The sequence below is a fragment of the Coffea arabica genome, chromosome 2c (genome assembly GCF_036785885.1).
Source record: "Coffea arabica cultivar ET-39 chromosome 2c, Coffea Arabica ET-39 HiFi, whole genome shotgun sequence".
NCBI classification, from domain to species: Eukaryota; Viridiplantae; Streptophyta; class Magnoliopsida; order Gentianales; family Rubiaceae; genus Coffea; species Coffea arabica.
This window is the reverse complement of record NC_092312.1, coordinates 23984756-23998535: the sequence shown is the minus strand read 5'-3', so window position 1 is coordinate 23998535 and position 13780 is coordinate 23984756. Positions and strand designations below refer to the sequence as shown.

The 13780-nt window shown below is 35.2% G+C and overlaps 2 protein-coding genes across 2 annotated transcripts; one reads left to right on the top strand and one right to left on the bottom strand.

Moving 5' to 3' along the window:
* The first annotated feature begins 7061 nt into the window (after positions 1-7061).
* LOC113726944 (uncharacterized) lies at positions 7062-10521 on the top strand. The gene is made up of 5 exons (XM_027250867.2): positions 7062-7333; positions 7933-8049; positions 8691-8725; positions 9287-9387; positions 9902-10521. Exons 1-5 carry the CDS (start codon positions 7110-7112, stop codon positions 9986-9988), a joined length of 564 nt encoding a protein of 187 aa, XP_027106668.1. The 5' UTR covers positions 7062-7109; the 3' UTR covers positions 9989-10521.
* A 562-nt stretch (positions 10522-11083) lies between these two features.
* LOC113726943 (uncharacterized) lies at positions 11084-13173 on the bottom strand. The gene is made up of 4 exons (XM_027250865.2): positions 13037-13173; positions 11785-11896; positions 11557-11681; positions 11084-11458 (listed from the first exon to the last, which is right to left on the bottom strand). The coding sequence occupies exons 2-4, from the start codon at positions 11867-11869 to the stop codon at positions 11225-11227; spliced, it is 444 nt and encodes a 147-aa protein (XP_027106666.1). The 5' UTR covers positions 11870-11896; positions 13037-13173; the 3' UTR covers positions 11084-11224.
* Between the last annotated feature and the right edge of the window lie 607 nt (positions 13174-13780).

Sequence of the window (13780 nt, the reverse complement as noted above, 5' to 3'; positions counted from 1 at the left end):
TGCTCCTACAGAATTTATGGTGTATGCAATCATCTACTAAATTCATTTCAAAATCAAATGAGATGATCATTTGGTGAAATTTGAAATACATTGTCAAGACGCTTGTTTGAACTCATAAATGGATTTTTTAAGTTTACAAATCATATTTTTTGGATCTTCTAATACAAAATTTTCTAGTTGCACCATATAAATTGTCTCATCAAAGTTATCATTGATAAACGCTGTCTTTACATCCATCTGATGTAACTCAAGATCGAAATGCGCCACTAGTACCATGATAATTCTAAAAGAGTTATTTGAAGAGACTGGAGAGAAGGTTTTTTTATAGTCGATATCTTCTTTTTGTGTAAATCTCTTGGCAACAAGACGAGTTTTGTATTTTTTCACATTGCCTTTCGAATCGCTTTTGATTTTAAATATCCATTTACAACCAATGGGTTTCGCTCCTTCTGACAATGGAACAAGATCCCAAATATCATTGTCTTTCATAAATTTAATCTCCTCATTCATGGCATCGAGTCACTTTTGAGAATTTGAACTTTCTATGACTTGACGGAAGTTGATTGGATCATCTTCCATCAATCCAGTGTCATTCCCATGTTCTTGAAGAAAAACAATGTAATCATCTGGCATTGCACTTATTCTTTCTCTAGTGGATTTTTTTAATGGCATTGGTTCTTGGAGAGGAAAAGTTTGTTCTTCTATAACAGTTTATTTTTCGATATTATCTTGATTTGTCATGTCATGATCTTGTTCAGAAATATCTGTTCAAGAATAGGATCTTGAACAAGATCAATGATACCTGTGAAAATATTAATATATTTCTCTTTAAAGACAATATCCCTTACTGTATTTTCTCCTCCAAACTCGACATCCTCAAAGAACCGAATATTTTCTGTCTCAAAAATTGATTTAGTTGTGGGATCATAAAACTTGTAACCTCTGGATCTTTCAGAGTATCCAATAAAATAATAACTAATCGTTCTTGAATCCAGTTTCTTTTCATTGGGTTTATAAGGCCTTGCCTCAGTTGGACATTCTCAAATATGTAAATGCTTTAAACTGGACTTTTCCCTATCCAAAATTCAAAAGGGGTTTTGATAGTTATTTTAATTAGAACTCTATTAAAGATATATGTTTTAGTCTTAAGTGTTTCTCCCTAGAGTAACTCTGGTAAGGTAGAATAGCATATCATATTTCTTATCATGTTTTTAAGCGTTCTATTTCGTCTTTCAACTATACCATTCATAGTGGGTGAACCCGATATAATGTACTGTGAGACGATATCGCATTCCTCTAGGTATTTAGCAAATGATTCTAGACGTTGTTCACCTGAACCGTCATATCTACCATAGTACTCACCACCACGGTCAGATCTGACACTTTTAATTTTTTTGTTGAGTTGATTCTCAACTTCAGATTTAAAAGTTTTGAACACATCCAGTGACTGTGACTTTCTGAAATGAGATATATGTAGCCATATCTGAAAAAATTGTCTATGAACGTTATAAAATATTGTTGACCATTCCAAACTGATGTAGGACATGGTCCACACATATCTGTGTGTATAAGTTCTAAGATGTCTAAGGACCTATTGGTTTCAAATTTCCTTTTATTGGTTTGTTTCTCTTTTATACAGTTAATACAATCATTAAAATCTGTAAAATTCAAGGGGTCGATAATTTCATTTGACACAAACCTTTGCATTCTCCGTTTGGAGATATGTCCCAATCTCTTGTGCCATAATGCAGCTGAATTCCCATTAGTTAATTTTTTCTTTACTCCTTTGGTACTCAAATGCCAAGATTTATTAAATGAGACAATTGTATCAATTAAATATAGATTATTGTAGTGCATTAAAAAATCAAAACCAACCAATTTTGAATCATGAAATGATTCAAAATTTTCATTTCCAGATGAACAAAAATAACCAAATTTGTCTAAAGTAAAAATAGAAATTAAATTCCGTCGAAAAGACGGTACAACAAATGCCTCATTAAGATCTAAATAAAATTCGGTCTTTAACAATAATCTAAAAACTATAATTGTCTCAACTTGAACTGTTTTGCCATCGCCCACGTAGATATATCTTTCATTACCATTAGACTTTCGACAATTCAGGTAACCCTGCATAGATACATTGATGTGAGTTATTACACAAAAATCTAACCACCATGTGTGTCTAGGTACTAAAGTTAAATTAACCTCATAACAAATCAAATTAAGAAGCATACCTTTCTTCGCACGCCAAGCGTGATAGTTGGTGCAATGCTTCTTTTTATGTCCTTCAACTCTACAGAAGAAACAACTATTCTTTCCCTGACCATCTGATTTCTTTTGTTATTTCTTTTGTGGCATTGTACCTGCAGCTCCTTTTTTCTTCGTTCTCTTAAGTCCCTTACTTTTATTATTAGTGGTTGACACCAGATGGACACTTTCTGTCTGATCTTACTTCAAGCTTTCCTCTTCCTTTATACAGTATGAGATGAGTTCATATAGAAATCAAGTCTCTTTTGACAGTTGTAACTCACCTTAAACTGGCTAAACTGTGTAGGAAGAGATATTAAATTCAAATACACTAGTAACTCTTCAGAGAGTGTCAATTTAAGTACAGCAAGATGAGACATTTCCATAATGTATTTTCTGATATTGCCTTTACCACTATATTTTATTGAAATTAGGCGTGTCAAGAGCATACTAATTTTTGTCTTTTCGTTCTTGACAAACCTTTTTTCAATGTCTTGAAGGAACTCTTTAGCGGTTACTTTTGTTTCTGACATTGTTTCTCTGAATGCTTCTGGAACGGTCTTCTTAATGATCATCAGACACAAGCGATTTGATCTCTCCCACCCTTCCTTATCCCTCTTTTCATCAAAGATACTCTGATCTGTACGAGGTGGGGGAGAATCATCCCTTAACGCAAGGTCGAGATTCATTACTCCAAGTACTATTAAAAGATTTTCTTTCCAAGACTTGAAATTTGTGCCATTCAATATAGGAATATTATTGATGTTGGTAGTAATATTCGTAAGATCATTTGCAATTGAACAGAAAATATAAAATAATTAAAACTATGTTCACATAAATCAAAATAATAATAAATTTAAATAAAGGTAACCCTATCTCAAGATACAGATATTCCATTAATATTTTGTCTTTAGACAAAAATATTAACTTCTAAGTGATATCTTGGTGCAGTAATAAATACTGATAATAATGACATGTCAAAAATAAATTTTTCTTTGGGCCAATTTATAAATCACATGTAAAAAATTCAAATAATTATCACGTATTTATTACCACAAATGCACATGTAATTTTATTAAATATTGACCTTCCTTAAGTCGATCAATATTTATAAAATTACAAGTACCCAACTAGTTATATTTTAAAATAAATTAATTTCCATAATAGAGGTCACTTTGGTGGCATATTATTTCAATTAATTTATTCCGAAATATATATAATCATACCAATATTCAAATTTAAAATTACACAAATTAAACAAAAATTTTGATCAAAGTCAACTTTGGTCAACTCTAGTCAAAACATGGTCAAATCTGGTCAATCCAGTCAAATCTGGTCAAACCAGTCAATTGGATCAAGACTTATTAGACTAAAACTCCATATCCATAATTTGACCCAAATTTATCACACAAGTCCAAAATTTTCTTGAAGTCCATAATGTCTTATAAAACTATATACTTAGTGGACTAAACGTATGGACTTTAGTAGGGCTTGAATGTCTTATTTAACTTTATTAGAGTTTATTCAAATTAAAGAAACCCTAATTTGCCTAACATAAATATAAGCATATTTATTCTTGATAAGAAGATACAAAAAAAAACGAGTATCCAATTTAGGAGCCGAAAACATGAATAAAGAAACCATGTAGCATTGGGCCCTACCATAACTTCTGCAAATAATTAGTGAACACATATTCGCATGGCTTATGCAATCAATACTCATTGCAACATAGACATGTGTCAACTAATTAGTGTTGCCGAACATAAAATTACATGATGGCTCGTGTAACATGTGGCCGAATTCACTATCCATGTTCAGGCAAAGTTGACGACCAAATCAACTTCAATACTTGATAGCCATGCATTCTATATCGAAACCATAAATCGGACAGTGTTTTTTTTTCTTTTTTTTTTTTGTACCAAAAATATAATCAATAAAATTACACTAAAGCCACAATTCCTGACAGTCAACAGCCATACAATCATCTGCAGAACTGTGTAACAATAATCATGACCCGAATAAGAATCCATATTATTTCCTAATAATCAACCATATCTAACTCTGATACCACTTGTTAGGGTGATAATTTATATTAACCTTTGGTGAAAGCCATCACCTATTAAACCCAAAATCGATATGGCGATTATTAAGAAATAAATTAACAGGAAAAATTGTGGAAGTGTACCTGGATTCATATCGACAAATTGATATATGAATCTCCAAGGGTATTGGGGTGGCCTTCCAGGTCAACACGTATTCGCTGATTCTTGAGAGAGTCTTTTAGTATCTCTCTGGTATCTTTCCTGACGATGGGATATCAGGGAAGAGCTATATTTTGTAGTACTAGAAAGTACGATAAATAGAATGATACGTGTGACTTGGGGACCATAACCCTATTTATAGATAACATTCATGTTACCCTTTGGAACCCTATTTCAGCTCATCATAGAAATAGGAGCCCTTAAGTCTCTACACATTAAAGGCCCACATCCTATTAGATACATTAAGTTCAAATCATATTTGATTACTTTAATTGGATTTAACCTTATTTGACAGTTTGTAACCCATAATTATTCACATATAAGTCCAACGTTGGATTAAGGATCCAACAAAAGTAATGCATGAGAGACGAGAAATCTCTTGGAAAGCATCTTTGAAGTGTAACTGCAAAACTTTTCCCCTTCTGTAGCATTTGTTGAGCAGATTTTTTATGTAACTGCAATAATAGGGGTTATTCATACAAAACGTCATTGGTTCAGCTAATTATGATTCACAGGTTGTTCCTCTTTCCCTTTCCTTTCCTTGTGGATTCCATTTCAACCCTTCGTGAAGGTATGCTTATTTTGCTACCCTTCTCACTCTTGTTCCTTGATTAGATTTGTAAAGTTTGTCTTTTATTATTTAAGTTCTTTGATTCAAAAATCTGATGTTCCTTTTTCCATATTAGCATTGTTATATATGTATGATAAGATATCAATGGGTTGTATCCTTTCTTTTTTGGAATTTGCTTTTATTTAATTGTTTCAGTCTTGGTGGAAGTAGGTTTAACTAATCATTGAATCCTGATAATCCCACTGTTAAGGTTTGCTTTTCATATCCTCATATACTTATGATAAGTTAAATAGCCTAAATTTATATACAATTATGATCTCTTTTTCGTGTCTTACCCCAATCAGTTGTGGGATGATCAAGCCAAATGTTGTCTCCAAATGCTTGAAGGCCATAGTATTTGAGCTGTGTGTTTTCATCCTAAATTTCCTATTATAATCATTAGTTCATCTCATGATATTGTTCCAGGTATGGTATGTAACTACCTACAGGTAATCTATATGTTTGAGAACTCAACTTATTATTATTCACCTTGTGAGAGTGTCAATGCAACTGTTTCAAAAGTTTCATCTCATTCCAATATAATTTGATGCAAGGACTTTGTTTGGTATTATTATTATAATACCAATGTGATATCATCACTTTAGTAGCTTTCATCTCCTCTTTTTTTTTTTTTGGGCACTAGGTTCCCTCATTTTTAAGAAAATAATGTTTTTGATTCTATATAAAATCATGCTTTATTTCACAATGAATTTACCGATTACAGCACTTACTTGTTATGAATGATCAGTTCTATACATTTAGAAAACTAAATTTCGAGTATTACACATTGACGATTCTCTTTTACTTTGTTTCATGTTCTTTTCAGCCGAATATTACAAATTTGTTGATTGCTACTCCAATTACTCATTCACAAAATAGGTATCAACTCCCATGCATCTCGTGGGACTCTTCCTGGTCTCATACTAGGATTTTCCCATAAATAATTCGTAGACTTTTCAAGCTTACAATGAAAATTTTGGTTTTAAGTTTCATAATTTTTGTATTCTATTATGCGCAGAACATGAATCAAATCCATGAATAGCAATTGTTTCCTCTTCTTCATGGGTTCTAAAATCTCTACCAAATGAATTTTGACCAATACTTTTTTTTCTATTCAACAATTTTGATTAATACGAACTCGCGTAAGTATAACTAGGGCTGCAAACGAATCAAGCCGCTCGCGAGCGGCTCGAGTCAAGCTCGAGTCGAGCCGGCTCGAGTCAAACTCGAGCTCGAGATCAAAATATTAAGCTCGTTAGCTCGCGAGCACTCGAGCTTGAGCCGGCTCGAGTCAAATTCGAGCTCGAACTCGAGCTCAAAATATTAAGCTCGTTAGCTCGCGAGCCGGCTCGCGAGTTTGGGTATATATATATATTTTTTTTTTATTTAATAATAAAATTACGTATATTATATATATATTTTTTTATTTTTTATTTTTATAGTAAAATTACGTATATATCCTTAATATTTTATTATTTATTAAGAAAAAAATATTATTTTATTTATTTTTTTAAAAATAAAATAATTATTTTTTATTTTTTTTCAAGCTCAAGCTCGGCTCGACTTCATTCGATTCGAGCTCGAGCTCGAACTCGAAATTTGCCGGCTCGTCGAGCTCGAGCTGACGATCCCTGTACTCTAATGCCCAGTGAGCGGTTGTTATACTTAGGGTTGCAAACGAGTCGAGCCAAACTCGAGTTTGGTAAAATTTAGTCGAGACTCGGCTCGATTAGCTCAAAACTCGACTCGTTTGCAGCTCTAAGTATAACAACCGCTCGCTGGGCATTAGAGTACAGGGATGGCCATTGGATAAGCGGTTAAAGCAACTTGGTCAAATTACGGGGTTTATTTGGTAAATTGACCAGACTTGGAGGAGATAACTGTCATTTAATCCTTTAAGTAAAAAAAAAAAAAAAGACTGATCCACTAAAAGTAAAAAGTCATCCTCCACTGACACCAAATTAACAGAGAAAAGAAGAGAGAGAGAAGAAATGGTGGTGAGACAGAGGGTGGTGGCGACGCTGCCGACCCTAATGCGAGCCCTAAGAAAGGAGGAGAGTTGTTTGAAACCTAATAATAATATGGGAATTGGAATCGGAATGATAGCTGCCGCCCAGCAACACCAGCGATTGCCTTCGCTCAGACGAGCTTTTTCTCTCTACGATCAAATCAACCTAATCGACAATGTCCCCGAAGATCAATTACGCTTCCAACAGTAATTATTACTATTTTCATATCATTACTTGTGTACTTTTCTACTTCATTGTTTAATTTGAATTTGATTTTCTGAAATTTCTCTCTTTCTCACAGAGTTAGCTGTGTCAGGTTTTATTTTCTGTTTGATTTAGTTTTTTTTTAATGTTTCGTTACAATCTCATGTTACATAATCAATTATGTGTGATACACAGCATACGGTTTTTGGTCGTGTGAAATGTTGTCAAGTTCAGTTGTTTTGATTAAATTAAGGCTCTTCTTTTCTCCTTTTTGCTAAGTTGTGCTTTTCAAAAGGGAATGGTTTCTTTTTAGAAAAAATATTTTTTGGGAGCAGTTAGTAAGAATTAAGCTGGAAAATTTGAAGTGGTGAGTGAACGAGGTTTTTCCGTCACTGCTTTTACCGGGAATAATATGTTCAAGTTCACAACGCAGAGCATGTTGGATGTAGTATTTTCTGTTTTCTTGTGATTGGATACTTGTCACCAACACTATGAAGGTTTTATGAAACTCTGGATTTTTAATTTCATTTGATCATTCCGATAGTTAAAGGGTCTAAACTAATATGCTAAATGATTTCTTACTCTGGTTTTTTTTTTTTAGGTTTACTGATACAGGGTTTATTGTTAATGGGGTTAACTATGAAGGTAGCTTGCTTTGTATTGGTAACCTGCTAATGTCTTGGAGTCCCAAAAAATTCTCAGAGGTCAATGCTGAAAGGTACTTTCAGAATCTTGCATATTTGTCATGACAATTTTTTTGGTGGGGGTTTGGAGGGGGGGGAGGGGTGTTGAAATTTGATTTCCACCCAAAATGAACTCGTGTTCGATTAGGAAAATAAGATGTTGACTGCGGAATATTTTGTGTTTTTTGGTCTCAGTTAAAGCTACGAAGTCTAGATATTGAAGTTGCGTGTCTTCATTTGCTGGCAATTCCTTTTCTCAAAATTTCTCAATTTGAGAATTGAGATGGCAGCAACTGTTAGATTTATAGGTGCAGGGCAGCTGTGAGTTTCTTTGCAGTTTTTTTTTTTTTTTGGAATAGGAGGGGGGAGGGGGGGGAGGGAGGAAGAGAATTTTGGTAGGAATAATGATTTCATTGAAAGTGAGGCAAATCTACCTGCTAAGCTTGGCGATGGCAGATTGTATGTTTAGGTATTTTGTTGAATTTCAAAAGGTTTCTTGTTGAATTTCAAAAAGATAGGAAAGCAATTTCATCATCAGCATGAAGAAGCCCACAGCTTTTTGAGCTTTGATGCTTGAGACTTAGTTCACTCAAGTCCATCTTTTCGCTAATTAATAAAGTTAAGATTTTGTTTTTTGGTTTGATATATTTACATGATGTTTCTATGTTTGGTGCAGCTTATCTGTCTTCAAGACTATGCGACCAATACCAGGTGAGAAGTTGAAAAGCGAAAGCATTTTTTAGTAGCAACATGATCATTGACTGTTCTTTTAATGAGGTTTTCTCCTCCTTTGCAAGTGTCAAGTTATTTATCCACATGATTGTTGATTTTCAACTGCACTTCTGTAGTCCCGCTGTTTATACCTGGCAAAGTAAACCTGGTTCTCACTTTTGCTTGGTAGATTTTTTTTTTTTTTTTTTTTTTGGGGCTTAGTTTTGGTTTTCCTGAAATCTTTCAGTGGGCCTATAGCCCTTTCCCTCTATTGACATTGAACAAAGCGCGCACTCATTATTAGAAACCACAAATTTATTTTAATGTTGGGGTTAAGCAGGTTTTTTTATTAAATCTTTGATCAGCTCTTGTGCTAGTTCTGAACTGGAAACAAGATTTACACACTAGTGTCCTGTGTGCAGCTTTTGACAGATTTGGTGAACCTTTTGACAGATGTGAACCTGTTGAAGTAGAAGAAGTAAATTAGTTTCAGTGAATCACTTTTTTGCAATAAGCTTTTTTCATTCAGTTGTTAATTTCTATATCTGCTGATGATATCAGAAATCTTAATTCTTGGTTGTGGGAGGCATATCCAGCCAGCAAGTCCTGACCTTCGGCAATTTATTCGGTCTACTGGCATGAAACTTGAAGCAATTGATTCGGTAAGTGTACTGCATTGGTTTTCTTACAGATGGTAAATTACCATTTGTAAACTTGTTCTGGTTTCATAGTAAATGCAGATGGATTTAATTGATGATTGATAAAGATTATACAATCAGGCTTAATGCGAACTCATTATAACTCAAGAATTTCTTCAAATGTTCATTCATACAACCAGCACCCTTGCAGATTTCATGTGTTTATATCTACATCTTTTAACAAGATTGTATCTGGATGTTTTGCTTGCAGTCTACGGTTCCTTCCAGTATGAGTTTTGTGCTTCCTTGATGTCTTAATATCTGTAACATGCATAGAAGCACTGTCTGTGGACATAGAGACTTAGCTCATATCTTGATGACTTAGCCTTTTGTGTATCTCAATCCACTTGAACCGGCAGTAGTTTATTCTTAGACAGCAAATTTTGGTGAAGCATTTTTTGTCGATTTTTGCTTCTCTTCTGCACTTGTGTTGGCCTGGCATAAATTTTTCTAGGTTCTTACGTTCCTCATATGGCAGAGAAATGCTGCATCAACATATAATATTTTGAATGAAGAAGGAAGGATTGTTGCTGCTGCGCTTCTTCCTTATGGGGTGGAGGACTAGGACATGCACCTAATGTTTGCGACTAAATGTTTCTCCTTTGCCTTTATATGTAAACGTGGGAGCAGCCTCTGTTCAATCTTCATCAGAGTGATACAAGCATTATTGTCTGTTTTAAATCAACCAGACGCTTTATACAGAATGGCCTGGACGAATTGACAGTTGTGAGAGCATTGGCTTGTTCCGTGTCATCCATTCCTAATGCTGGTCTCCAACAGAAGATTTTACGTATACATGTTCTTTGTACTTTTTTCTGACAGAACGCAATGACAAGTCTAATAATTACGCTGCTTCTAAGAAGTTTGACATGCTATCGTACAAAAACTCATTTTCTTTAGGCAATTTCTTCCTATTCTTCCGTTTCTTCGCTTGACTGAGTTGATTGCTTGTTTGTATCTGGGATACATTTGGCTTTTGTAACATTGAGAAGATGGCATCAGGACAGTGGTATTATCCTGTATTTTGGGCTCGTCCCATGTTTTTTCTGTTTAATAACTATGGAATGAAGCTGTGCTTCATTGACGATTACTTTTGCACATGCTGATTGCATCTTAAAGCATTCAATTGATTTCATCCTGCCGCTTTTAGAGTTCTAAACATTTTTGCTAGTGACAATGCTTTTGCAAGGTAAGCTACTCTTGTTTGCTTGTTTCGCGTGTTCAAGGTGCTGAAGCGAGAAGGTTGCAGGCAACATTGTCAAGGGGCTAACTAGGCTGGCATTGTCTTCTTGGGTGGGCTGATAGTTACTAGAGATCAAATCCCAATAATCTCGAGACCACGAATTGCCCAAATGAAACCAGCTCAAGGGTTTCCAACCTTGCCTTTTCCTTTGGGATGAAACTCTGGCTCTAGGCTTATGGAATAAAGAAAACTGAGACTTTGCAGGAAGGATTTATTGCTGAACAACATGGTACTAATATGCAAACTCACTTAAAAATTATGTTAATATGTGATTTCGTAAACTTACTGATCCCTGTTCACAATCATATGTTTCGGTTGCCATTTTCTGCTAAAAGAACCTATTAATTTCCCTCAAGAATTTATTTCTATCCAACAAAATCTTTCTCCAGATAGACCTGGAAATCTAAGCAGCCAAGCTTGGACTCAAATGAAAAAGGCACTAGAAAACATGGAAACTTTCTGGAAGCATCAAATCTCGACATTTTGAGCTCATCAAACAAAATCAACTAAAACCAATACTGTAAATTATACAGCTTCAGTTAAGGTGATAAGATAAACCTAAGCAGTTGTCTTCATCTTAGGAGCTGCACCACTTGAGTAAACCGGGTGAATTTCTTGACCCTCCTTGGGCTCAACATGCACCCACTTACGTCCAGTCAGTTTATGTCGTTCAAACTTAACACATCCTTCTTTTAAAGCAAAAAGCGTGTGATCTTTCCCCATTCCAACGTAATCACCAGGATGGAAACGGGTTCCCCGTTGTCGAACAATGATATTTCCCGGGATCACCCTCTGCCATTATCAAAAGGTTCCAATTAGAATTATGAATGAATCTTGAGGCTATGTACAACTAGCATTTCAGTCATATAAGTCAAACAAAGTGATCTGACCTCTCCACCAAATTTCTTCACACCGAGATTTTTGGGTTTAGAGTCTCGCCCATTCTTGGTTGATCCAGCAGTCTTTTTGGTAGCCCATCGCCTGAATACCAAGCTTAAGCCGTCTCCAGATGCATCTACAATTTTTATATGCATTAATCATATCTAATCTCCATTGCATGTATCAATATTTGAGATAGTGTTAAACCTAACCACTCACAAGTAAGGTAAAAATTTTACCGGTTGCAGAACTGTAGACAGGAGTACTGGTGATTACTTCTCTGATGGTCAACCTCCTAAACAGGGATCCAGTAATGTTCATCATACTTCTAACTGAAAGAGAAAGAAAAACCTGGTGCCAAAAAGGAGGTTGTTCAGATGAATTAAAAATAGACCAAAACATACTCATGAGTGGTAAAACTACAAGCGAACATCAAGCCTAAGAAAAATGAAAATGCTCAAGTTCTTGCATTGAAAATCATGGATACAAGGAACCAGTTGCAGAGAAACACAACAAAATCGATTGGAAAAATGTCAATTAAATCCATTCAGGATCCATAATACATCCGCAATCAAGATCTGCAACAGACAACGGTGCGAAGGTATACAGACAGCAACGCATCATATAGCATCCTCAGCATATAACATCCTGTTAATTTGCAAAAATACAAGTCCAACATGCTCAATAGGAATCCTCTCTGTACGGTGGTATGCTAGAGAAAAAGATGCCGTTTCAACTTCCAGTTCGACATTGTTAAGAAAGAGACGGTTTTGCAGTTCTAATACACTCTAAAGGATACAGCATGGACCAAATTCTAATCCTATTACATCAGCTTGATCCTAACTTCTGTTGGATCAACCTAATTACAAGTGCATAAGTATTGCAATGACTAAATCCTAAGTCAAAAACAGTTTCTCTATCTACACTAAAATCAAACAAAGGTTGTGTAAAAACACAGTCAACAAGAGAAAAGAAGCGAATAAAGAGTAAATGCGTCAAATGAAAATACTCTGTCACTTAGCAATGCACTCCCACTAAAATCAACTAATATTCAACTAATGACAGCAGTCAAGAAAGGAAGATTATACAATAAAAATTTCCCAATTTTACTAAACAGAGCAAAGCCCAAATCCTGATGACAACCCCATAATTAGATAACTATTATACTGTGAAGAAGTAACAAAAAAGTTACAAATTTGGGTCAGTAGTGATAAAAGATGCACGCATCACTTTATTGGGAAAAAAAAAAGCCTTCACTTGTATCTCATTTTAAAACTGTCTCGCCCCCTAAATCCTACATACTCCCAAAACCCTTTACTAGGGTTAATCAATAATAGTATTAATCAAGCTCAAATTTTTTATGGGTCACTCCACATGTTAATCCAAGATGCAATCTTCTTCAGAAAGGGGCAAAAAAACTTAAATGACTGAAAGGTATGGGTTGAAGGAGAAGGACAAGATAGCGGAGAGGAAATAAGCATATCACGGTACCGGAGGGGCTCAGTCCGGAACGACTTCGACAGGGCTTGACGAGGAGGGGGAAGGAAGAAAAGGGTTTTAGGTAGCATAAGGGTCTGTTTGCCGCTTGCGTTTTCTGCTCCGAAGCTAGAAGAAATCGGGTTCGGGTCAATGGGTTACTATGTTTCCATTTTATTTATACGTATATGCGTGTGCATGTATATGTATGTATATATGTATGTACGTACATATAATAATCTACTATTTTTGGAGGTATTTTTAAAATATTTTATTATAACAATATATATGAAAAAATTTTACTATTGATATTTTTTGTGTTGTTTTTAGGATATATTTTGGAGTATTTTTAAAGTTTAAAAACTTTTTAGGATATTTTTAAAAAATTAACACTGCCACCCGTCACTACCACCACCCCCTCCTTCTTCTCAGTTCCCCTCTTCCTCTTCCCTCTTTCTCTTCCCTCTTTCTCTTCCTTCCTTCTTCCCCGCAAATCTGGTCTCGACCAAATCACGGAAGGTTGCACAACATTTTAGTCGCGACCTGGTAGCGATCAGATCGAGGCCTCTGGTCACACGATCTAGTCGCAACGAGATCGTGACCAGAAGGTTGCTCAACCTTCCGCGATCTGGTCGAAGCCAGATCGGGGAGTAGCGAGAGAAGAGACGGATGTGGTGGGAAAGGAAGGGAAGTAGGAAGGGGAAAGGAGAGGAAAGCGGAGAAAAGAGAGGGAGGAAGGAGGGAATGATGGGCCTGTTT

Bases quoted from the DNA above. Each gene is read 5' to 3' on its own strand.
- LOC113726944 (XM_027250867.2), top strand. From the start codon at position 7,110: ATGGTGGTGAGACAGAGGGTGGTGGCGACGCTGCCGACCCTAATGCGA. The intron at 8,726-9,286 runs GTGAGAAGTTGA...TGATGATATCAG, and splicing joins GACTATGCGACCAATACCAG to AAATCTTAATTCTTGGTTGT. The intron at 9,388-9,901 runs GTAAGTGTACTG...CTCATATGGCAG, and splicing joins AACTTGAAGCAATTGATTCG to AGAAATGCTGCATCAACATA.
- LOC113726943 (XM_027250865.2), bottom strand. From the start codon at position 11,869: ATGATGAACATTACTGGATCCCTGTTTAGGAGGTTGACCATCAGAGAA. The intron at 11,682-11,784 runs GTAAAATTTTTA...TAAAAATTGTAG, and splicing joins TGTCTACAGTTCTGCAACCG to ATGCATCTGGAGACGGCTTA. The intron at 11,459-11,556 runs GTCAGATCACTT...TGATAATGGCAG, and splicing joins TGAAGAAATTTGGTGGAGAG to AGGGTGATCCCGGGAAATAT.